General features: G+C 29.3%; 2 protein-coding genes across 3 annotated transcripts in view; both read left to right on the forward strand.

Annotated features, from left to right (window-relative positions):
- The window catches only part of LOC145314934 (uncharacterized), a 90,872-nt gene that overhangs the window by 20,009 nt on the left and 43,002 nt on the right, over window positions 1-27,861 (forward strand). The window contains exons 3-5 of the mRNA XM_080155010.1: window positions 10,326-10,383; window positions 16,293-16,568; window positions 25,920-26,046. Of these exons, the coding sequence (XP_080011136.1) occupies window positions 10,326-10,383; window positions 16,293-16,568; window positions 25,920-26,046 (461 nt within the window). The remainder of the gene's footprint in view (window positions 1-10,325; window positions 10,384-16,292; window positions 16,569-25,919; window positions 26,047-27,861) is intronic.
- The window catches only part of LOC145314518 (piwi-like protein Ago3), a 366,650-nt gene that overhangs the window by 10,126 nt on the left and 328,663 nt on the right, over window positions 1-27,861 (forward strand). The gene's annotated exons all lie outside the window — the stretch shown is intronic.

The raw sequence follows: 27,861 nt of genomic DNA on the forward strand, positions 1-27,861 counted from the left end.
GAGAAAAATACATAATAGTTGTCAAGGAATAACGTGTACATCATAGACATGACATAAATACAGCACAAACGTTTGGCAGGAAATCGATGGACAGAACAAAAAAGTAAACTAGACTTAAAATTGCTAAAAACTCTTCGCAACAATTGGATGAATCTATTCTTGTTTATAACAAAATGCAATGTTTTAAGACAAAACAATTACGTGTTATTTGAATTGGTCAAATCAATGAAAAAACTGCGGTTTGTTTCAAAAGATTCAAACAATTAGAAAACAATGAAAATTTAGAAAAACCGGACTTTTACTTGAATTTTTAAATGAATTATTTAGAAAAGAAAGGGATGGTATAATAAAATAAAACAAAAGATAAAATTATTCTCGCTAGCTTTTTCTTTTTGGCTCTGTTGGTCACGTAATATTAATTATTATACATTTATGCATTCAGATTATTTTTAAGTATTTAAATTTATGCAAAGACTATTAAAGGGGAAATTTTATTTCCCTTTATTCAATATTATTGTAAAATTGGATTTTAATAGCACTGCTGCTTGATTACAAGGGTATGTATGTAAAGTCTATTGTTTTAAATATCCACATAAATAGATTTAATTGCTTAAAAAAATTAAAAAAAATTATTTTTACCCATTCAGTCAAAATCAGTTCATATATTGCTATGCCTCTCAGAATAAAATTTTTCTTGTTTTATATTATTGAAATAAACAAGAAATCCCTCAAAATATAATAAAACAAGGATAATTATGTCAATAATAAGCGCAATCAAAAGAAAAAAATATAGTTTATAACCAAATAAAAGTAATTGTTATCCAAAATTTATATCCAAAATTTATAATTTTACATTCAGACAACCAGTAGTTTTAAAGTAGCTGCGCTCATAAAACAATCGTTGAAAATCCCACACCCCTTTTTATTGTTAATTACTTATGAATATGGATTTTTAATCGTTTCCTAAAAGTCAAGGGGTCACGTACATCAAATCTACCCCTCGGGGAAATAGTTCTTTTTTTTACAATGTGAGAAAAATACTTGGAAAGCGGGGATATAATGATTTTTATAAGGTTGAAGTTGTTGAAAATATTTCCTTTCTCTTAAAATTATTTGAAAGATGATTACTACTCAAAAAAGATTCAAAATGTACTTTGAAGTCAGAAAGAAAAATATTTTATTACAATAGTAGATGCCTCTAGGGGCACTCGAGTGGAGGGGGGAAGTCAAACCTTCTCTTTCATTTTTAGTTTTAAACGGAAGAAGTGAAAAAAGGCCACATACCAAAAGAATTCGCCATTGCTTTAAAAGTGTTAAGTGTTTAAAAGAACATGAATACATTAATTATCTTTAAGTTTTTCTCAATAAATAATGATCTTATTTTTTTTACGGGAGAAGTATCATTTTTCACCCTCCCTACAGGAATAACGGTGATTAAGTATGTATTTTATTACAGGGGGCGGGGCCACTGAACAACCAGCGTTTAATGTTTGTGTATAATAATCATGTAAATAATCATCTAACTCATCATTACTTACGGTTGGGGTCGCGAAACCAATCCTTTAGGTGTAGAAACATCAACTAAGATTGATTTTTGCATCTTAAACTTTTGCTAAAATGAAATTAATGCTAGAAAAGTAAAAAAGAGTGGTTGTTATTTTTAATTCTGTCGACCTCTTTCAAACTTTCCGTCAATATTTTCAAGATACCAAAAACAGTGCCTAGTTACTTGAGTTTTTTTGTTATTGGAAGTTTAGTATTTCAATATCCCATCTCTTTTCTAAGCTTTCTTAATTTTACAGATTAAAATAGGGGGGTGGGGGGAATATCTTATATTTTTACTTCTAAAGTTGGTTTTGCGGTCCCAACTGCATTATACCTTTAATGATCATTGTACTTATTAAAGCACGTGGATTTTTTATGCTTCATCGAACAAAAATCATTACATCACAAGTTTAAAGAATTTTTAGTAGTTTTGAATTTTTGTAAAATAATAAACAATGATGAAAAATAATGTTATTTGATTCATAAAAAAAGTACAGATATTTTTTTATAATCTTGAAAATTAGTATTTTGTTGATATAATAGCTAAACAGTTGTAGCCATCATTCAAAAAATTTAAAAGGATTTTTGACAAATGTAATAAAAACTGTTATTCCAACTAAAATTGTTTTACTAAAAATGTCATGAAGCTGCGTTTTCCACTTCTTATGATGATAGTTTGGACAATCAAATAATTACATTTAAAATAGAGAGAATTCTGCTAACAATAAACGAATTCAATCCCATTAATTTGTTATATGTATCTTTTTAGGATAAAAATATGTAAATATCTAATTGTTACACTAGTAGTTTGAACAGATTTATAACAGTTCCCAAAGTTTTTTAAATAAATGAACGGGGTATCCTATGATACTATGTTACGATTTGCAGTTCTTTGTCCCCTCCCTAACTATTCATAATCCATTCAAGTTTTATAGATTTATAGAAGTTTCTAAAGTTTTCAATCCAAAGAATGAGAGAGCTTTTTACAAAAACTTATGGCTCCAATATAATTTACAGCCCTTTGTCCCCCTTTCTAATGATAAGAATTTTCTACAATATCTGTCATTCTTTTATTGCCAAATCTGAAATAGGCAAACAAACACACACACGCGCGACTTGTCTCAAATTTCAATTTCCCTTCTTTATGTGGTGTCTGTCAGATTTAATAGAGATATAACTTATAGAGTGCTACATCGCCTGTTATTTACATTATGAATAATAGAGTTAAGTAATAACTGAATAATTATATGACTTTCCATTTATTTAATCAATTCAGATTTAATTACTCCGCGAGACTTTACTATATCTTAACTTCGATTTGCTATGGATAAAATGTTTATGAATACTCAATAATAATAATTCTTATATGTCAAATGTATTTTTTAATGAAAAAAAAACACAGATAGCTTTTTGTGATAATGGCATTAACAAACATTTGATATCTTTAGCTATTGTTTAAAAAAAGAGAGATATAAGGAAAATGAATAATTTATGCCGTTTTTTTGTGTTTTCTTTGAGTAAAAACAAGGATATACGTATCAAAAACAACCATCAACTCTTTTCAAGCATCATGCAACATTTACATGATATAGAAAGAGTAGTTTTAGCAGTTATTGCCATTAAATCACTAAATTTAACATTGCTTAAGAAATCCTAGAAACTTTTCAATGATTTATTATGAATAAAATAAATTTTTAAAATGCAAAAAGAAATTCAACAAATTTTATCAACCTTCTTTGACAGTCGGTCGGGTATACACTAATTGTAGAGTAGTTGCGATCCTAAAACAAGGGTGGGGGGGATATAAAGTATAAATAACACCAAGGGACTCATTTGAATGAAAAAAGGAAAATTAACATAAAAACTTTCCCCCCTTATGAATTCTAAAAGTTATTTTCACTTTTTTTGTGTGACAAGATTAGAAAAATTTTCGGGGATTTTTGGTGACAAAGCGACGAGATCAGTTTTCAGTTTAAGTCTCACAGGGAGGGAGGGGATAATGGTGCTCAAATAAATCCACACTCTTTCTTCCAATTATTTCATTTCATTAAAGCATTGCCATTGATTGACATTTCCCTATTTCCCCATTGAATTTGTTTTTCTTAAGATAAATTCCTAAAAAATCCTAATTCTTAAGAATTTGACAAATTTAGAAAAATGTAATGTAATTTAATATACTTAAAAAACGATTATGTCCAAAAGAACGGAAGTCTTGCAAGAGAACTAGATAATTTTAAGACTATTCAAAGCATGTGCAACTGTCTAGGAAAGTTACTTACTATCTTTTATTTGTCTTGATCATATTTTGTATTTTATGATATCTACTTCTGATTTATAACTTTCAATATTCCAAACTACCTACGAACCAACAATGTTCATGACTTATAGAGAAGGCTCGCTACAAAACGAACATAAACAGCTTGTTATTGACTTTAGATATTCCCCCTAACCTATAAAGTTTATAAGTTAGAGAGAACCCCCTACTGTTCGTAATTGCCTACTCAATGAAATTCAGGGATAAGGGATGGGAAACGTAAGAAAATATTATTCCAGGCCTATTTTCCAACTAGGCCTAAAAAACTAGTTTCGGGATGACGCAGTAGTTAGATTTGAAAACTATGAACAATGATGAAATAGCTATTATATGAATGCAAAGAAAAAAAGTATAGAATAGAATTCAGGTAGTTGATTCCACAAAATATAATAAAAACTTTTCAAAGAACCAATTTGTTAGTGGCTTTAAGTAGAATCCCGTTAAGATGGTCATTATTTCGCCACCCCCCCCCCCCCCATTTAAAAAAAAGTTTTTTTTGAGATGGTTAAATCTGATTTATTTTCAAACATTTTAAGGAGGGATCTACTTCACCCCAAAATTTGTATTTAGAAATGAACACCGCTTTAGCCCCCCAGCTTTAATAAATAAATTAAGTAGATTTGAATAAGTACATGGGTAACATTCTATCAACAAATTGTTCCATAGCATACATATAAATTAAGAATTTTTAAAAAAATTAATTTTACGTTAAATATTAACAGAAAAGTTCAATTAAGTGTGCATTAATTTTTACCAAAATTAATGAAAAAATTTTTTTAACAAAACACAGTACACTTTTATTTACATATTGAACTAGTTTTGTATTTGTAATCATTTAGGTGGGTTATCAATTCCACATGAAATGTAACTTTTAAATTGTCTAAAGACAATGAGTTTTTCACATTGTTCTAAAGTATAAAATGTTGAATCCTACTCAGTCTTCAAAAAACGATCTCTCAATTTATGTTTTGCTATATGGACATTTATTAATGTGTAGGTTTAATAAAAAGTTGATGTGATTGAACGTCATATATATTGTTGTCCTTCTGATAGCAGAAACTTTCCATTGTTGTCTTTCTAATAGCAGAAATTTATGTTTGCTTGAATTAATTTAGCCAATAATGAACTGGGGGACGCGTTTGTTATTAATAATTGGTTAATGCTAAAAGCAAGTTTCAGGTTATTGGATATTGGCCTACAGCCAATGAGGAACTGGCGAAAATGAGTTGATTTTATAGGCAAAAAAGAAAAGTTGCCCCATCACTTTTAAAAGGAGGCTGAGACCTAATTTTCGGCCAGGTTTCCCATCCCTTATCCCTGATGAAATTTTAATATTTAAAAACACCTAATTTACACTGCACTTCAAATAAATTAACTGAGAACAACTATTTTATCTAATCTAAAAGTACAAATATGTCTATATACAAAATAAACAGATAAGATATAAAAGAACATTTTAATAAATATATACAGTAAGGGTAATACTCTTATTAAGCCGTTCGATGCTTTAAAATAAGATTTTATTTGAAATTAATTCATTTTATTGTTTTAGGTATGTGTTTTTGAAGATTTAAGAATAATAGGAAAATTTATATTAATAAGTAGATAAAATTAAATCAGGAAAATCAATGAATTCCACACAAGAGAAGTTGTATGTATCACTGTCTGCTCCTTAAGATCTTTTACCCATTAAGTTTTCCACTTCCGATAGGCCCTGGTACTATTCTAAAATGTGGTTAAACTTATGTTAGGGTCCATGAAGGCAGTGTTGAATATATTAAACAAAAAGATTTGGAAAAGCAAAAAATTAAATTCTCACTCAATTAAATGTTTTTGCTGACACATTATTTGTATATTTGGTGACTTTTTCTGACTCATTGAATTTCAACACGCGTCTGACAATGTTTATTTATCAACAAATACCTACAGTTAGATTATTCATATTTCTATTCATTTTAGTTGGGAGGAACGTGAGAGTAAAAATTCTTAGTAAAAGAACTGATATGGTTCTCCTTTACAGGGTAGCTTCTCATAAGTACTAAGGTTTCCTAATATTTTGGGGAGGGTAACACCACTCTCCCAAGAGAAATCGCTTCTAGAAAAAAATGCCCCCCTAAAAAAAATATTTTCTCACTTTTTCTTTTTAAAACTAAAATAAAAAAATGGGTTGTCATAGGAATTTTCTAGTCAGCTTATACCAACAATGAGATTAATTCGGAAAAAAATCTTGAAACCTATACGTGTTTTTTAGCTGTAGTTGGGGGGTAACATATCGTAAAATTGACCTCTCCATTTGCCCCCCAAATATTATTTTATATTTATTTGGTATTTATAGTTATTTGTTGGTTATACCTTATAGTTATACCTTTTTTCTAGTAATCATCATGCAAAGTTTCAAATAAAAAGAACAATTTTAACATATTAACATTAAGGACATAATGGAATTATTAGATAATCTATGTGCAAGCTTTACTACTATTAATTTCATTCAATTGTTGTTCTTTTCTTTTTGAATATAAGACATACTTGTTTTAATTAAAAATATTTCAATTTAACATAATTTAAATCTTGAAATGAATTTATGAAGGGCGACATAATTTAGAACTATATTCAAACAAATTAATTAGTGTTAAGACATTGTAACTAAAAATTATTGTAGTAATTTTATTACTAGAATGGAATTACATAGTAGATAATGGTTTCAAATAGTACTCTTAGTTTCGACATTAGGTCAAAGTGAAATTGAAGCAAGTTAGATCATATAATAGGGTGTCAATAGTGGGGCAGTTATGGTGGCATATCAAATTTTTATATGTTTTTAGTTAAGATTTCGGAAATGGCAAATGAACACCAATAAATTGAATTCTTACACATTATGGTATTGCTTTCCCACGAACGTATATTAGTTATTACAATTTACATTCAGTAAAGGTTAAAGGTATATGTAACTGAAAGATAAATCAATCTTTCATTCAAAACAAAAATATTTTCTTGTCCATTACCATATTTATTTATTAGTATTTAGTTGAGACATATCAAGTCATTATATTTTGTCACATTATTAATTATCATTTAATGATTGACGATATAAGTTAAAATATTTAATGTTATTAATTTTTCGTTGACCTATCTACGTATTCCTGATATGCTAGATATAATAACGTGGTTAAATCAAATCTAAATCAATTTAAACATAATTATTCAAGACAATTTTAATCCAGAATTTTATAACAATGAAACTAAAGTATATTATTTACATAGAGAAAAGCCTCATAGTTTAGCTGAACCACCTTTCTAATCTATCAAGAGCATAGTTATCTTGACTTGCAAAACTTTATTAGATTTGCTACTATTAAAATAGTGGCCTTATCTTTAGTCAATGGTTTTAAATCTTTTGAACAATTCTAGCATATATTTATGACAAGATCTATACGTTATTGACAGACAAAATAAAATTTTTTAGAAGATTTATTACAAAAAAGATATAATTAAGACGATTCGAATTATTTTTAAAAATTAGAAAGTTTCATAATTTTAGGAAATTATAAAACTTACTTTTTATATTTAAGATATGCATTCATTTTAAAGAAAATTAAGGCTTAAAAGATAATAACAGTTTATACTTTCTTCTAAAGAATCTACCCATTAAATTGTAATGCTTTTGTTATACTTTTTAGAATGTTAATTTCTAGGATTATAAGTCACAATAAAAATTATTCAATAATGTAAATGTTATTTTGTCATCTTTGTTGTGTTGAGCTTTACTTTTATGGTAGTTGTCATCCTTGTTTAAGAAAGAGAAATTAAACTTAATAAAATTAAGTGAAAAATTCGTCAGTGCATTTATATCTAGTTCAGTTTCTAAAAACCAAATGTGAACGTGATAAAAGATTTTTTTTGCAAACGAAGGTGTTTCAAATTAATGAAAATTTTATTAATTTGAATTTAGAAAAAAAAAAAACAATTAAAACATCTATTAAGGAGGGAAGGAGCCAGGTTGGCTGTTTTTTTTTTCATAACTTCCATGACGGTCAACCAAGAGTAAAATAGCCTAAAACCTACCCTATAATGTTTCTGACCAATTGTTTCTTTTACAAGATATTTTTGAAACAAATGTAAAATCATCGACTTAAAATGTCAAAATATCATTAATCAACATTTTTTTAGAAGTTTAACATTAACTTAAGAAACGGTGTTGTTAAATCTTTAATAACTATTGAATTTGACATTTTGTAGCACCAACTTTTATATGTGTAGTGTTTGAATTCTTGCGCAAATATAAAATAAAGAAAAGTTGAATTATCATCGCTCTGTCAGATTGTTGTAATAATTACTTTATTAAGATATCATTCTATTTCTAACTATGTCAAGTAAATAAAAAGTCGCGGCACGTACGCGCATTTTCTACCAAGTTTTTCTCACCATTTTCTCTTTTAAAGTTTAGGGTTTATAAATTTGTACAAAAGCTGCTTAATTTCTCTACTTTTTTTCTTTAATTTCAATACTTAAAAACAAGGAATAAGATATACCTAACAAGCGAAATAAATCTAAAATAATATTTGGGGGGCAGATGGAATGGTCGCCAATTCTACTAGTTGCCCCCCAACGACAGCTGAAAAACACATATGGGTTTCGTGATTTTTTTCTGAATTAATTTCGTTTTTGGTATAAGCTGACTAAAAACTCTATAAAATCATTAAAAATTGGTGCCCATTTCTTGGAATTAATCATCCTTGTTTAATCATGAAACAAAACAAAATGATAAGAAAGAAAATAGTACATTGGAAACAATTATTAGTCTTTTTTTGTGACCATTAATGAACGTTTGAACACGAATGGACATTGAAAATTATTCTTTACCCCTTTGCCTTCCAAATCAGTATTATACTGCCCAAAGACATTTAAAAAGAATAGGGGGAGGGAGGATTAATTTTTATAAAATATTTTTGTGACCATTAATGAACTTTGTATGCAATTTAAATTGTCTCTCCTAGTTCTATGAATAAGTTGTTCTATAGCCAAGTTAATTCCAGATATTTGGGGAATAGGGCATTTAAAAAATATATATTTTACTTCAAGTACTATTATGTAGCTCTGCTATTCTATAACTAGTATTTGTAGCAATAACGATAATTTTAAGCATTAAAAAATATTGGATGCAAAATTGTTTTTTGCTGATATCTAATCCCTTATTTAACTCCCTGGTTAATTCATTTCAGAGTTTAATTAGCTCTGTTCTCTCTCTGTTCATTATAAGGTGCAAGCTTTAATAGAACAGGGTGCTTTTAAAGTTAGTCATTCATTTGAATCAAAAAAATTATTCTTTGGCTTATTTAAGAAATAATCTAATATCCTCTAATTAATATAAAGTTTAGAATATTACAGTAGCCTGATATTAAATGATACAGTTTTTTTGTTTGGTAAAAGCTTAATATCAATAAAATTGTCTTGCTTTGAATACGTTTTGTGCAGGCAGGGTTTTATGCGATTTTTGTAATGATAACTTAAAAAACCCTTTGATTTTGCTTACAAATACATTCAATTGCTTAAAATATTTGGGTTATTGGCGGCCTTATGTCTTCTGTCTTAAACCTCAATTTAAGATATTACTGCCACTGGTACCATTTTCTTGTTATGTTAACATGTAAAGTTACTTCATTTATATGCAAGATATGAATTGTCTTGGACCCTCTTGTTTAGAAACTGTCATATAGACAGGAACATGGATATATTTTATTATGTGGTCTAACTCTCCCCAAGCTGAAAATTTGAGAAGAACAGGCTAAAAGAATCACACCTCTCCTGTGCAGCCAAATGATTTAATTTATATGAGCAATATATTCCTCCTACTTTAATCATCTCAAAAATCTTAATCTAATGAGTGACAAAAATATAAATTCCTTGATTAAATTTAATTCCTATAGCCGTATATATATATATCACCCTATCTTCTTATTAAGAATAAAAGTAGAATCAGACGTCTAAGCAAAGAAAGTGAGACTTAATTCTAACATTGCATGTAATCCAAGAAACAAAAATTCATTCATTTGTTTTCCAACAAAGTGTTAATTAAATTTTAAAATTTCGCCCTAACAGTATTTATTAAATAAATCCTATTATAATATAAAGTAGTACGGTTTTTTTTCTAAAGCTTTTAGTAAAGTATAGTAACTATAAACATTATCAAAACATAATAAAACTATTTTATAGATTAAATAATCATAAAACATAGTCAGCTTACTTAATGGTGATTTTCAATTGGACAGTGGGTCATTTACCCATTTACTTAAAGAGAAGCTAATTTACTAAAAATTATATTTGTGATTATTCAAAATAATCATTAAAACACTCATCAATAAAATGGAATAAAAACACAAATTTTGTTTCCATTATTTGAGATAAAAACATCATTGTATCATTTTTCAACAATTTTTATAATAATAAATAATTGCTATTGTTATTTCAGATTAAATCGGCGAGAAGTTGGTGAAATTGGATACATTGCAATCTGCAATCTCCGGAAGGTAAACACAAAGCAATTAGACTAACAGGGTCTTCCAATATTTATGTTAAATTGTTCAGAATTATTCGTAGTAACGCTACATTGTACCTTTTGCACTTTCATTGACATAAGGCATAGCAATTGGTCAATATATCAACAAATCAACCCTTTTAATATGAACATGTTGATATTTGACAATTTTTTTAAAAGTAAAATTTATCGATATCAAAATTTAATTCAACATTATTTTGGAAGGCCCTGTATTTTAAGTTTATTTGCTTATTTCATTATTTTCTGTCATGTTTTATTTCTTTTATCTACAATTTTTCTTATTTTTTTATGTATTCTGCTTTGCTTTTTTGTATGTTATACTTTTTTTTACCTAAAAACTTTATGTTAGATTACTTTAAAATGTTAAATGATAACATTTTCTGTTTTTTTTTGTGAATAATTAAACGAAAACATTTTTCTTACATTAATATTTCAAATATCATTAAATGTCAAAGGTGAACAAAATAAACATTATAAATGTTTAAAATAAAAAGAAACAAGAATGACTACTATATAAGTTAGGAGGAAGTAATGTGGAAAGTAAAAGCTTTTTAGTCAGGGAATCTTCCAGCGAAATTTCAGAATCTTATCTTTTACAGCAGTCTAACAAATTGCGTTTTCCTTTTTAACTTTTCAAGCTTCATTGAAAATTTCTGGAAAGTCACACAAACAAACGGAAAAATCAATAAAAAAGAATATCTTTTACAAAAAAAAAAATACTTTTTGAGTGAGAAACAGTTTTAATTAAATTGTGTGTTCTAAATTTTGATTGAATGGGTTTAAAGTTGTAGGTAAAAAGACAAAGTTAGATGGATTTAAATAGAAAATAGGTCAATGTCTCACTTTAATTTATTCCAAAATTACATATAGGACGACCATGCCAAAAAGCAAAAAGTATTAAACTTAAAAAAAAATATATCCTTTAAAAAAAGTAACAAATTGGTCAAACTAATTGACATTTTGACACCATATCTGATGTTCAATGCATTTAATAGAACAAATTTTAAATTCATTTCAAGTGCATATTGAAGTTTTTTTGGATTTAATACCAATTTGTTTATAATTAGAGAATCACTAAACCTTCCGTGAAGAAAAAATAAATTAGCAAGCTATTTTTCATAAACAGAATATAAATAGTTTAATACCGTATAATCATATCATAGCTTTATTTACTAAGTATACTTGCGATTACTTTTATTTAATGAAATCTTCCAATTTTTAACATTTACAAAACAGCCTGCATTATTGCATCAAGATCCATGACAGATCTATATAGGAAATAAATGTCTATATATGAGCTCAAGTCTTCCAAGGGATAAATGTTTAAAACTCATAGTGCTCCAATAATCCATAATAAACTCTCATTGCCCAGAACGATAAGACCCAATATTTTACTTTATTAAGAATAAATTCATCTTTTTTATTTGATGTTGCTATTTACATAATTTTGAAGTATTTAATTACTATTCTTAAAACAGAAAATTTATATTCATAATATAATAAATTTAAGAAAACTTAGTTTTAAAACAAATTGATTCTAGCGCCACTTTTAATGTGTTCAGATTTACAAACAAAAATTAAAAACATTTTAACCCTTTCGTGACGGTTATATAAAAAAAATATATATTGGAAAATAAATTCATTAATTCAAATTTCATTTTTGAAAGAATGAAAAAAGCATTATTATAAATACGTATCTGAAGATCAAATAAAGAAATCAAAAGAAAAATGGAAGAAAAAGCAAGTGTGAGAGAGAGGTTTTAAAAAAAAGAAAACGCTAAGGCAGAATGTTATTACGTTCATAGTATCAAAGGCTTTTATTATAAAATAAATAACTGAAATCAGCCAGACAGAAATTCTAAACGTAAGTAGTTGAACTTGAAGTAATCTTTATGTGCAAGTTAATATATTTATATTTATTTTCTAATATTTCCCCTGTGAATATACAGTGAACCCCCCGGCCCCCCCCCCCCCTCCCAAAGAAAAACGGGCATAGAATTGTCAGGGAAATTTTAACAAAATCCATATTTCTAATTCTGAATAAAAGAATGCATACCTAGCGGATGCGTACCTAGCATCCAGGGGCTCTGTAATTAACGGGGCAGAAACAGGCTAGAAAAAATAGCTTAAAACCATCTAAAAATGAAATAACCTAATGCCCCCATGGGACCTATTTGAAGCTTACCTAAAACTGAGAACCCATTTGCTTTAGTAGTTATTGAGATTTTAACCTTTAGACAAAAAAACTTTATATATTATTAGCGTTTGCCCCTTTATCATCTACGGACTAGAAAAAAAGCTTAAACCCATCCCAAGACTTAAATCTAAAAATTAAATAGCCTAAAACCATCACGGGACCGATGTTAAGTTTATATAAAATAGAGAACCCAATCAGTTAAGTAGATTAGATATTAAGAATGAGACATTGCATTGAAATCAAATTGACAATGTATTTACAAATAAAAATATTTTTATTAGTTTTTTATTGTTGTATGTTGTAAATCATATAAAACTTGAATAGAAGATAAGATAAGATAATAAAGTCTTCCCTGGAAATACTAAAAGCTATACTGACAGACCGACGGCATATAAAGTGGAAAAATACATTAATTTATAATTAAAGCCGTCTATCTTTAATAGCAGATGAAGAATTATGTTTTACCCTCAGACGGACATTTCTAATTATAGAGGTGCTTCGTGTAAAAAATATATTTAATAATAATTAAGCAAGTGATGTTTAGTGTGCTTTCCCATATCGAGTACATATCAAGCATTGAAAATACACTTCCATATTTTATAAACTAGCGGCTTCGCCCAAGAGGTTTAATCAAACCAATTTTTCGTATTTTTTATATTTTTTGGGGGGGGGGGGGGTAGTTGACCCCACTATTTTAATTTTAGTTTTAAAAAGAAAAAAAATATTTTACATTTTTTTGGGGAGTTGGGGGTGTCCCACCCCCCAAGAAAATAGATATAAACCTTCCCGGGACCTATGAGAAGCTACCCTGTAAAGGAGAATCCGATCGGTTCAGCGGTTAGCAAGATCCTTTGCTACAAACAGACAGACATCGTTCTACTTTGTATTATAGATAAACTAGCAGCGGCTATGCCCCTAGAGGCATCCAGGGACCCTTGGGTTAGGGGGGAGTCAAACCACCTCTTTCAAGTACAGTTTTTTAAAGAAAAAGTAAAAAAAAAAATTGAGAGGGGTTTATTATTTTCTAGGGGTGATTTCTCCTAGGGCGGTTGTGGTACTCTCCCCCAAAATAGTTATAAACCTTACCAGTTCCTATGAGAAGCTACAATGTAAAGGAGAACGATATCGTTTCAGTGGTCAGTGAGATCCCTTAGTACACACAGACACATGTAGAATGTATATCCTGTTACTTTATTATAAAGACTAGCGGCTGCACCCCTAGCATCTAGGGGCTCTATATTCTAAGGGATATGGAAGGGCAGAAAAATAGCTTAAAACTATACCTAGACTTATTTATAAAAAAATAAAATAGCCTAAGCCCATCTTAAAACCTATATGAAGCGTCTCTGTAAAGGAGAACCATATCAGTTCAGCGGTTAGCGAGATCCTTCGCTACAGACAAAAAAAGCTTACTACTTTATATAATAGGATTGTAAATTAGAAGGGATAGGTTTTTCCCATAAGCCTAATTCTTGCAAGGGGCCCTAACCCACCGAGGTTTACACTTGATGTGCCTTTACTCTTGATAGGATAAGGATAAGAATTTCTAAGAAATTTTAAAGCTTAACAAGGATAACATTATTTATAAGTCTTTAGTAAAGCTAAAAAACATGGAAAGGTTTACAATAGATTTATACAAAATCTTTGATAGTAGATGCATATCAAAGCTTTCCAACAGATGGACGGACAAAGTAAGTTATATACTGGATGTTCATCAGTATGGGGATGTTTTTTTTTAATTCCAGTCATTTATCTTTAATAACTGAAGAGAAATTCACAATTACTTCTTTACGGTTTCTTACTGACAGACAGACATTTCAATTAGAGTACATAGAAACATATGATAACATCCATAAACTTAGTGAACTTAATAAAAATCTAATAAGATAGACAATGTGGTTAAAACATTAGATTTCAATAGAATTATATACAGTAAACTTTAAACATACATCTCTAAAACCATAAAATCTAATTACTAAAACTTTAGCATAATGGACGGACTGACTGACAAAGATAATTGAATATATGATGCTTTTTAGTCAGCGAAATCCTCACAGACAAATTTGCTTTCTATTTTTATTTTAAAGTAAATCATAATTCTGATTGTGTACCAGACAGACATATAAAGTTCATGTAAGATTTTCTGCTAAAATATTTTTTAGTAGGGAAGCTACTCTATAATTTGAAATGTCCCTCTGTTTTTTTCTAATAACTCGGACTCTAAGGCGGCCTAAGGCCGCTTTGTCACTAGTTACGAATATTATCCCTTTTCTCTTTTGTGTAGGTTAGGATAGGCAAGCCCAGCAAACTTAAAGTTCCCCACAGAGGCTTGAAACATTTTGAAATCGTTATTAATATTAGTGGGGGGGGGGGGGGAGTTTTTATAAGCCAAAAATAAAAAAGACCTTCCAAATTCGATTCTTATTAAATTCTTCTAATAACTAAATTAATTTCTAAGCAGTTTACTTTAATTATATTTTAGCCAAAAAAATGATTCTCTTGTTTGTTAATATAGTTAATTCTTTCTTTTAGAAACTAATAATAGAGAATGAATATTTTGTGATATGTTTTTTTTGTATTTCATATTTAATACTTTTTAATTTTGGTAAATTCTTATTTTGCAAGAGTAGCAACTGTATGGTGTGGGGCCAAATGAGTAGGGTGAAATACAAAGTTAGCCCCGACAAAGTTACTGTATTTGAAAACTAAAAATAAATTGAGGGGGTCAATTTTATAAATGCTCAACTTGTACAATAAGATTTATGTACTGTATAAAAACTTTTGTTTTGAACTTAGTTTTCTTTTTTGGTGATTTCCCTCACAATGTCTAGTCGAACACAGAAACCCTCCCTTCCTTATTTTAAATTTATTCCAAAAAAATGGAGGCTTGGGGATGCTTGCTTTCGTGTTTTACTAAGGTTAGGTAATGTTGAGTATAAAAGCCCCGCAGGGTCAGAGTCCCTTGCAGGGTTATGCATAAAGAAAAATTCCCATTATTTTACATTTATTTAAAAAATAAGCGTGGAGGGGGCACTAGGCACTATGAGGGAAAGCACCCTTATTTCTTTTTTTCTTTCAAATACTGTATGATACTGTATTATAGCATGGAGAATGAGAACTTCTCCCTGGTTGATGACAATCACACCATCAACAACACCAACAACAAGGACAGAAAACTGAGCAAGAGCCAGGTAAACCATACGGACAAACGTTGTGCAATGATCTGCTGGGCTGTAATAACAAAATTCATAAAGTGCTCAAAGAAGGGAAAGTTCAATGGCAGATTAAACAACACGCAAATTTAAAAAATGCATATGTTATAATTGGGGGGGTCAAATAAAGGAAAAGATTAGGAGGTCATTTTTTTACTGATTATGCAAAGGGCAGGTAAAAAATTAGTATAGAAGTAATTAAATCATGTTATATGGTAAATCTAGATATAGAACAAATATTATAGAAGAAATCAATTATTTGAATTACTGATTGGGCTATCATTAAAAGGTATGTATTTATATATCAAGATAATCAAATGCCTTTTAAAATTTGGCAAAATCTCAACATTTTAGAACTTTGCTTGTGCTCTTTTTTTCCATAACGTATTGTTTTGTGAATTTAACTGTGTAAATTGGGATTTAAATGTTTTTGGATTTTAATGGCCTTTTTATTCAATGTTTTTTATTAAGGTTGAAGAAGAAGGCGCTTGCGCACTGTCTGGAATTAGCGCGGGTCCCAAGCTGTCCAACGGACACAGCTTTGCTGACAACCTTGTAGTTGCTGCCGGAAACGGCGATTCTGCCCGCCTTGAATCGCTCTCCAACGATGGTTACTCCGAGAGCGGCGTGAGGTCTACTTACTCTGCTGATTCGCCGTCCCCCGGACGCTCATCGCCGTCTATTTCGCCGGAGCGCGAGAGTGGATCTAGCCCCACTGCTGAATTTGAGAATAGGCCTATTAATACGGTAAGATAGTTTTAATAATGGCGCAGCCACCCAACAACTATTTGTCTTTTTGTTACAACGTTAATTTATTCGCCGGCTGAAAAACTTTTATTGCTTTTATTGCATTTGAATGGTAAGTTCTAAACCAGTAGTTTCCAGTAAGGGGCAATTTTGTTTATCATTAATGTGTTTATCCCTTAATTCCCTTGTTTTTCAGTTTCCAATTTATTTCGCTTTAATTTTTAAAAAAAACATGAATATCCTTGTCAAAAATATTCATTTAACTAAAAAAATGGATAAAATGCAATATTCTAATTCATTTCCAATATGAATTATTATCTCTTTGTTATTTATCGAGAACTCAGCCCAAAGCATGAAAATGAAATGAAGTAATAAAAGTTTCTGCGAATTTGGGTTGAAGCCTTATTCGTACTATCCGTTCAATACAGCAAATTTCAAGTTCCTACCTGATATGAAGACGAAGAAAGACTCTCAAAAAAAACTCTGACATCATAAAAATGGAAATGAGGAGAGGAGGAGTGGGAAAGAAAACCCCTAAAATAGAGATGGAAAATCCCTCATTTTTTTTCCTTTAATATCCAAAATTGCAGAGTTGCTTCACTAATCATATCTTTTATCTTAAATTAACAGGGGCGTCCAAGCTTTTTTTATTTTTTTTTTGGGGGGGGGGGGGAATAAAATTGTTTTAATGGGGGGGAGTAATCCCCAATTTACCCCTCCCCCCTTGGACGTCCTTGTAAATTAATCAATATTTAAATGAAAATAATAGGAATATTCTAACATCCGTTAATTTTATATTAATTGTATAAACACTTGGCCGGAGTTTCAGCTTGTTATGAAATGGGTTGAGAAGGGAGATTCAACAATTCGCAAAATTTTATTGCAAATTTTCATCAAATTTGATTTAGAAATTGAGTGGTGCTTTGTGTATTGTTGTGAATGTGTGTGTGTGTTTGTGTGTTATAGTAAGTGCTTTTAGGTTTTAAATATGGTTTAATGGAATAAAATTTAATTGTTCATATTTTTCACAAATATCAAAATAAAAATAAGGCCCCGACTAAATTCTGGTTTTAGTCTTTTAAGTTCTTTTTTTTAATATCCGCTGAAAGCTGTCTATAATACTATGCGATAAATATACTAAAACTTTCATATTAAACTGTTAGAAAAATAGTTTGAAAGAGAGATAAAATAGTTACATCAAATGCTATACAAAAGTCTTAATGCTAAAACTCTTATTTTACACCTTCCCAATATCAAACTGTGTTTACCCTATAGATATCTTTTTACTATTCCCTACTGTGTCTTATTTCTATAATCCAAGCTTCTCTATAACTCAATTGGGTTCATATGTCCGTCTATGATAGTATTGTATATAGGTATGGATGTAACTTTATTGTGTTTTGACGGATTTGAACAAAATATCGATTACTGAGAATAAAACAATACATCTAACAAAAATGCCATATTCAGTCATTTATAGACAATACTTATTTGTTTTTACTAATTATAACATCCTGTAAATTGTAAGATGAGGAGATGTTTGTCCTTGTTAAAAAATATTTTCTGTCTGTACTCCATATAGACTTTTGGCAAAAATATGTGAAATAGATATACCCAGGAAAGATAGGTAATAATTCGGAATAAAAATCTATGATGCCTCCGTTATATAAGATGCTGAGAAATACGATTTTTTCTTCTTAAATAATGATTTTTTTTCCTGGTGGAAAAAGACAAATGCAAAACAGTCTTCTTGAGGGTACAAATCCATTTGTTAAATTGAAAATGGGATAAAACCAATCTTAATAAAAATACCACAATCACTTTAATTCTAGTAAATTTAGTATCCCACATAAGGATTGTGTGTGTGTGTTTGTGGATTTGGTGTGTTCTCAGTGCATTTAAGTAATTGAAAATATCTCTAGTCTTTAGTACAATACTTAAAAATATGCTTCAGTTCCAAAAATTGAAAATGTCAACAATTAAACATTTGTTTCGAAATTGAACCTAAACTACATGACGTAAATTGTAGTTTTAGAAATGTAGTACATTAATTGGAATAACGTAACTTTTGAAGAAACTTTTTTTTACATTTTTAAGGATTGAGCTTTGGTTTCACCTAGTTTTAGTTTCTAAGTTGGCATAGAGGGTGAGAAATTGAGAATCGACTCAAATTTCTAGTAATTTTTTTACAAAAAGAATTATATTATATGGCAATAGTGGTTGTGTAATTTAATTAGGTTATTTTAACCTTCAAAAGTATTGCGTTTAATTGATTCTTGCATTTTTTGGAAATAAATCATGGAATATGAAGTTGTCTTAAAGGGGAAAAAAAATAGCTTAAAACAATCCCAAGACTTAAATCTGCAGAAGAAAATAGCCTAAAACCATCACAGTACCTATATGAAGATTACCTAAAATAGAGAACCGAATTTGTTCAGTAGTTATTGAGATCATAAGCCTCAGACAGAAAAACCTTACTACTTTATATAATAGAAATAGGATAGCAAGGATGGACGTAAGTCACATACTATTAGTATTTATAGAGAAGATTCCCATTTTAACACATTCAAAATGAGAAACATATAGAAAAAGATTAAGTAAATAGTAAAACGAAAAAAATGCCATTGTCGGGAATTTAAGCAAAAAATCTTTCAAATATCAAGATTTTGGCATAACAGACTTTCATGACATTTGATTTGATGATATAATTTAATTCATTGCTTGCAAGGATATTAGCATAGATATGTTGTAAAAAAATATTTTTTCTAAAAAACATTCAATTAACATTCAAAGAAATAGTTATTTGTAGATTTTTAAAAATAATGGCCACAATTGAATTACTATAAATTGTTGAAATACCCTGTCTAACTTTGATCACTATTATATATTAACATACGATTGTAAAAACGACAAAATTGTAGTCAATAAACTAATGAAATGTTAAGTGTCAACAATTGCCATTTTTATAAATCTCATCAATTTGACAGCAACCATTTAAGGTGCTTAGATACTTGACAAGTTAATTTACCTACCATTTATCGCTGTTCAAATCGACCAATTAGGACTATGTCATCAATAAATGTAGGTATTAATTTATCTTCCATGGATCTATCCTTATATCCACGATTATTTTGAAAAAAAATGAAGCTTTGTAAATAAACAAAATCCAAGCACAGGCACATACATACAAGTGCACATCAAGACTTCTATACTCAAGGTTTAAATTTAAGGGTTGGTTGTCTAGAATAGTTTGAGGCCACAAGATGATTTTTGCCCGAACTTGGGCGTCACATGACCTTTTGTCATTTAGAATACTATCAATAAAAACGACAAACCTTTTTCTTTGAGGATGAGAGAATTTACGGTTGACCTCTGCATCCTTCCAAATAAAATAAATAAATCTAGTACACGTTGCTTATTCGAACAACATTTGACTGCAGTCATAATATGTCATTAGCATAACTTTATATGTCAACCATGACCACTTTAATTTTTGGCTATGACCACTATTGTCATTTTTAGACTTAAACATTGAAATTGCATGTCGACAAGTATGTCAGTTTAGAAAGGTTATACTTTCCTCTCAAACCTCCTGTAAGTATTTTCAATGCTATGGTTAGTTTTTTTTTCAGCTGAGATTATAGTGGACCAATACAAAATCGGAACAGGGTCTTTGCTATTTGGTAAAAGCTTTTGCACTCTCTAATTTTGCCATCTTAGATAAATAGAACTTGGCGCACACAATTACTTATCATGAAAGTCTACTGCGCGATATTTTGCAAAATGGTGAAATCTGCAAAAAACGGAGAAAAAAATGCGCGGTTGGTCTACGCGAGAAATTCACTATAAGTCCCCCCCCCCCCCATCCATTTTATTTTTTTAATCCCCCCCCCCCTTGGGTAGTTCTATCCCCCTTTTTTCCGCCAGTTACTTCCTGCAAAGTAGACGATGTGCAAATTTTGGTATTTTTGCAATACGTTGATGTTAAACTAGCATCTACGCCCCTAGAGTCCTCTAAATGTCCCTTGAGGGTGCGTGGGAGGGGGGAGTCAGTGGCTGGCGCGAGAACCTTCGATACAGACAAACAGACAGATAAATACAGATATCCTTTGTAAAAAAAAGTGCTAAAGTCTTATGTTGATTTTATTACAGCAAAGACAGTAATTTAAATCTAAAATCTGAGAAATATATTTCAATGCTTTATATAACACAAACCATACTAGTAATTTTTGTGTTACATTATTTAAACACTCATATCTCAATTTCTCTTTAAATTTCTCTAAAGCATAAGTATCTGTCATTTTTTTGGACCTCCTGAATTTCCCCCATACCATTTTTGGATGTCTTTAACAAAGGGGGTCATTTTTAAGACAGCCTATATTAGGATTTGATATCAAAAGATTTTAAACGTATGAATTTATCTTCTTTAAGATTTAAAAGGAAAGGAATCTAAACTGAAAAAAAAGTATTAAAATTTAAAATAGGGTAGATATGGACGATTAAGAAATTAATAAATGTCGTAGGACAATTTGGCTTTGATTCTAAAAATTTCAATCATCAGTTATATAGGTATAAGTTTTATTTAGAAAGATTTCTTCAAAGCTATTTATCGTTTATTTAAAGAACCCCCCTCCCCCCAATTAGGGTTAATAATATCCTATTATATAAAATGTAAGAAGGGTTTTATTGTCTGAAGATTAAGATTTCAATAACTACTAAACTGATTAGGTTCTCTGTATTAGAAAAACTTTATTTAGGTTCCGGGATGGTTTAGACTATTTAATGCCCCTCTAAATGTAGAGCCTGTAAAGGCTAGGGGTGTAGTTACTAGTTTATTATACAATAGAAACAATTGATAATTTCAAGCCCCTACAATAAAACTATTTTTCTAATGTGTGGGTAAACCCGTTCCAAGCCCCCTAATTGGCATAGAAACATTAACCTAATAGAAATTAAAAGTTGAGTATAGCTAGCTATGTAAACAAACATAGTATAAATTATGTTAAGCTTAGCAGCAATGATTAATACATTTATAATCAACACACGAATACAGAGATAGGACAATGAACGATTGATTAGTGTTTCTCTTAATATTTATTTATTTGGTAGCTTGAATTTTTGGTGGGGTATGGAGGAAAGATTAACTGTTTAATTTCATAGCTAGTGCCCCTTCCCTTCCTGGAAATTAATGTTTTCTCAATCAACGAGAAGCTCAGGGAGGAAGAGAACAACCGTAGTTGAAACATTTAACAACCTGCCCCCTCCCCCTCGCTTTCTTCCTCAAATTACAAGCTACTATAGACAGACTTTAAAACATAAATATCTGGGAATATTATGATATCTTTGATTATTCCATCCCTGTATATCCGATATGGATAAGCTGTATCATAACGAGGATGATTACGTCCAACGGTTGTAACGTTTGTTGTTGTATTATAATGTTGAATAATTAGAGCATTTATTTTAAAGCAGGTTTTTAAAGGGGTAAGCCTAGGGTCTGTAAATTTAATCCCAACCCAGGTGATTTTACACAAAATTTCCCCTTCTGTAGATTACAATTAGTGGTTTAAGCGTTTGGACACTCAACTTAATGAACCAACAAATCAAAATACAATAAAAGTCTCCAAAGTTGTTATTAATGAAAAAGTTATTAAAAAATTTTGGGGACTAGTGTAATAAACAGCACATTGTCCCCACTCTCCCTGATTTTAAAGGTTCTTGAGTGTTGAAACCATGTAAAAGACAAAAGAAAAACAATTTATACCAATAAATACACAGTGTATAAACTAACAACCAACATACAAAACTACCAGATATAATTACAGAGTATCTTTGCTGCCCAAAAAATGACATATTCGGTCTGTACTCATAAATATACGTTTTAAAATCGCGTGATTTTTCAAATAAAAAGAAAATGAACATCCGAATATAGTTTTAAATTTGTGCTTGAAGAGTTAATACCTATTGAAATATATATAATTTGATTAATTATCTGTGATAAAATGTTAAAATTAAAAAGAATAATTATAAAGGTAAAAATAGTAGTTAGAGATTTATCCTTAAAAATTATTCAGGGTATTTTTTCCATTGCTCTACAGTTATTTCTATCATTTTACTCATTATATGCAATGTACGTTTATTAATTTTTTTTTTAATTTTGTTGAAAAAATGTTCTGGTATCTAGTGTAATGCAGGAATATAGGTATCCGTCAATGGAAAAAAATAATTTTACTTCTATAGCTTAAAAAAGATTATTCAGCGTTTCTCTAGCTATCCCCCTCCTCTAACAATAAACAATGTATTTCTTAGTTAGAAAGAATATTCATGAACGTTGAGTGTTGGAAAAAAAACTGTTTATATTTCATTGACTCATCCCTTCGTGCCTGTACGTAATTGAATGAAACCGTCAAGTGGACTGGAAAATTGACTATTTGCAGTTTTCAGAACAGCACAAATCATTTTTTCAGCTGCGTAGCTACTCTACAACTCTTGTGTCAACCAGTCTGTCAGTCAGATTAAATGGTCTAAATTAAATGGAAGACAATCTACTATATAAGCTACAAAGACAATAAAAAGTAAAGAAAGATCGATAGCTACAGCTACCATCGTCTTTAAGTTCAGCTAAGTGAAAATCCCTTTTTAAGCCTCACCCGTTTCATAGAAGGCTGTCCTTGTTATATAAACTAAAAAAACCTACCTATCAAATGCACACAACACAAAATTCTACAAAACAAAAAAAAGTTTAAATTTTATGTTCGCAATTTCAGAAGCCATTTTCCTTCTTTATGTAGTGCCTAAAAATATAAGTCTTAGATTTTTCTTTAAAAACTCAAAGGATCGTTCAGCAAAATTTAAAATTTAGGTTAGTATTATCTATTAATTACTGGTTCATATTTAAGCTAATGGGCAAAAGGTTAATTTAGACCATATTCATAAAAAAGTTCACAATAATATGGACAATTTTTCGACTTTAGATAAAAAAAAAGGCCATAATAATTAGATGCCAAAGTAATCAGCAACAAAAAAAAATTTACTTCAATAAAACTTTTCTTATATTTTAAAACAGTAGGACATAAAATTTACGTTCCTAAATTTCTTTATATGTTTGTTAAGGTTATAATGTTATTATTTTCTCTTCAAAAAAGGAATTGTTTTTATAAACAAAATAACCATGAATATATTTTTATCTTAAAGCCGATTTTAGAAAATGCATCGAACGAAAACACATTTTTTTCTTTTTTCAAATTCTTAAATTAAAGGGCAATGGTTTAGTTATAAAAAGAGTAAAAAGAGAAAAAAATTTCTATTAAAGAGAGCTGCAACGTTTTTTATTCGCCAGAGAAAATTTATAAAATATATAATTTAACTTTTACATTCACACTTGCTGAAATTTTCCATTACTTTAATTTGATTTCGTTTTTATTGAAACTTTTTAGTGGTCCTTTTATCGTTTTTATGACATAGGGTAGTAAATACAGAATACGGACATGAATTGAGCATTTTCAATCTATTAGAATTATGTATTGTTTTTGTCAATCTAAATTTGTAGATACCTGTCAAAATGAGGATATATCTAAAACAAGACATATATTTTAACATCTCAATTGTAGTCAATTAAAATTAATTAACATCTGTTCCTATCCCTGAAAAAAAGGGTTAGATTTAGTATAATTATACTTAAAAATGTCTAAATTTTCCCGTATTAAATTTAAGGTGTACTACAATTAATTTTGTCATTCATGTGGCTTTTTAGGATAACTTACATAAAGTATACTTACCAGCGAGATAGGTATGCCTATCTAATAGATATATAGATTTTGGCTTTCAAAGTGTAAATTGTGTTAATTTTATAAACTTTTCGTGAAATTACTTTTAGTATGCAACAAGGAAATAATAGAAAAGGTTAAATAACAAAACAATTTACCTTGTACATTTTTGTACCTTTTTCCTTTTTTAAAGTGTATTTACTCTACAAATATTATGGTAATTCTTTGGTCATTTTGTTAAAGAATAACGTAAAATGGGAAATCAACTTTTTGATTGCTCATAACTTGCTAAAAAATCTATTTTTCACCTTTTTAATGTCTTTAATTTGACTCAAGAGTAAACCTAACAAAATGGGGTGTTAATTGAAAAATTCTAATTAGAAGAGAATCCTAAAAAATACGAAATTGGACGAAATTGTAATTGTACATTACACAACATTATCAAAATAGCTTTTTAACGTGGAACATTTTAGATTTATTTCACTCTTTTCATTACTCATAAAAAAGAAAATTACGTTATTGTGCGAAAATTTAGGAAAATTGTATTTTTTAACTTTACTGTGTAGACATTTATGTAAAAAGTATAAGTATCATTTTTCATAGGGGGTATTTAGAATAGCGCAGCTACTTTATCAATAGATAGTTTCTAAATTCCGTATGTTTTAAGGTCATTCGTTAAAGGATGCGAAAGTTTTGATTAATTCTTGATAAGCCTCTCTTAAAGTTTACTTTATTGTTTGTCTGTATTACTTAGGATATAATTGTCCTGGTTTAAAATAAAGTTACAAAATTGTTTACAAATATTCATGGGATAGATTTAGTAAAATCCTTCCAGAAAATTGCATACAAAAGGGTTAGTTTCATGAAGATGAATTTGTCTGATAAGCAGAAATTTATATTTCTTGTATAATATAACCAAATTAATTTTAATATTTTCCCCCATTTAGTTTTTAAAATATATTGGAATTAAATTTACTATCTCTAAAACTTTTAAAAATTTACTTTAGAATATATATTTTTGTGTTATTTAAAATATTAATAAAATACTGGAGGTATTTTTCATTAATCTATCCCTTTAACACCATTAGCCTCCATACAAAAAATACTTAAAACCTAAATTGTTTATGCTAAAAATAGAAAATGTATAAAGATAAATAATGTCATTAAAATATAGGAAAAACCTTACTGTATCTTATTTACATCACATGGTATTTTCTCATGAATATTACATTTTATTTATTTTCTTTTATATTAAAATCTCTAAAAGAATATTAAGCAAATTCCCAAATTACAAGCTGGTTTTTAAAATTTACACGATTTATTTGGACAGATGGTTGGACGTTCCCTGATTTTATTGAAGCTTAATGTACATTCACAATGATGATAAACAAAAATTATCCCTTCTTTTGATTTAAATTATTGATTTAAAAGTCTAAATACTGCTAGTTTGTACAAACCAATCTAAATATAATAATAAAAGCTAAATAATGAGTTTCGTATTTAATTTGAAGCCATAGTCACACAAGTGGTTATAATACTTATCAAATTTTGAATATCATCTATCTGACATGTTCATCCTTTTCAGGTTGAGGGTTGGGTGACTGGAGTTCAGTTGGGCAGGAAGGAGGGAGACAGTGGGTTTATCAGCCCCGAGGGGGTCAACAACCAGAGGCACCACGCCAACCCCAGAGAGATCAACGCACAAGTCGAAGGTAGGTCAAACTACATGCTTTACACATCTGCTTAATTTTGTTTGGTGTCACGGTAATTGTTTTTAGAACTTATAATTTCTAATTTGTAATTGGAATTGGTATCTTGAATGGTTAGATGCTATCTAAATTGTCAAATGAAATTTCATATTCACGGACAACTGTCTATAAAAGGTTTTGAAAATGTAGAAAACCAATATCATGAATAAAAACAGAAATAAAATAAATTTACGTAAAACAGTGTGAGAGGTTATATGCAGGGAGGGAGGGGACATTGGACTATTAATTACACTAGTCTCTAAAGTTTTAAAAAGAGTTTGGGAACTTTTATTAAAGTTTGACTGGTTGGTTCATTAAGTTGAGTGTTCAAATTGTAATTGTAATTTACGGAAGAAGTAATTTGTGTATCATCAATCGGGATGTACATTAATTTATCGGCCATTTTCTTATCTCTTTATACCCCTGGGTTATAAGTATAGTATATTTTATGTCTATGTTTTTTTTATATAGGGCTAGAACAAAGGACAAACTATTAACCATCCTCAAAATTTTTATGTTGAATTTTGCCTGTAGTAACTGGTAGATAATGTGGGGAAGAAAGGATTGTAGATTATTCAAATCATCATTGTTCCCTCTCTCCCTGGCTTATTGTGTAAATGTGAAGAAAGGTCTAAATTGTAAACCAATTTTAGATAAATGTATTCGCTAGGCTTTTTATTGATATAGAATTTCTATATCTATCCTTTTTTATACCAGGATATACAGGTATAGGCTAACTGCAAGATAAATTCTTCTTTCCCAATTAATAGTGATTAAAATTTTGTCTTTGCTAGCATTGATAGTTAGGTAGGGATTTGCCTTCAACTTTTCTACCATTCCTTTGACAAAATACATTGCTTTTCTATCAATTTATCAAAAAAGTCTTTTAAAAATTATAATTATGGGCTGTTGAAGAAGTTAGAACCCTATGAAATATTGGGATGGGAGGAAAATTAATTTATGTGCTGTTAACCAATCCCCGAAACTCTGATTTACACAAATGCTTTGCCATTCTTTTTCTGTTCTGCTTTGTATTTCTGTTTATGGCCACACTATGCTACAGCTTGCCTCAGGGATACAGGGATTGGAAAACAGTATATAGTTTGTGTTTCTGTTTATGGCCACACTTTGCTACAGCTTGTCTTACTATCAGGGACATTGGGAAACACGAGATAAAAGTACATTTGTATTTCTGTTTATGGCCATTTTTTTCAATTTGAGCTTTTCTAAAATTATATCTAAACACTTGTCTCGTAATTTGATTGATTTCATATTCCTACAGAAATTAGGGAAACAATGTGCGTTTTATTTTGAAGGGGGAAAAGAATAAGAAAGGAAAGATTTAGCAATGGGAATTTACATGAATTTAAAAATGTGAATTAAAACATAATCATTCTTCACCAGAATTTTTCATAAGATTAATGTTCTTTTATTCCTGGTTTTGGTGCATAGATGTTTTATATGCATCATTTTTATGGCATGGTTTGTTTGTGAGAGGGGCTTACATTTGTATCAACCCATATACAATTAATTTCAAAATTGGATTTAGAAGATTTAAATTATTTTGCAGAATTATAATCTAATATAATAAAATATTTAAATTTTTTTATCACGCAACCTTAAAAATAAAACAAATATAGAATGATTATTTTATTATTTATTAAATAATCAGCCCACACAGTGTAACGGATGGTTGGACAGCCTTAACCCTTTACAGTCGGGCCCCTTGCCGCACTTTAATCGGTCTAAGCTAGTGGGGTAAATTTTTTTGTGCAAGTC

Source organism: Acartia tonsa, chromosome 3, assembly GCF_053477335.1.
Source record: "Acartia tonsa isolate MP-2025a chromosome 3, ASM5347733v1, whole genome shotgun sequence".
NCBI lineage: Eukaryota > Metazoa > Arthropoda > Copepoda > Calanoida > Acartiidae > Acartia > Acartia tonsa.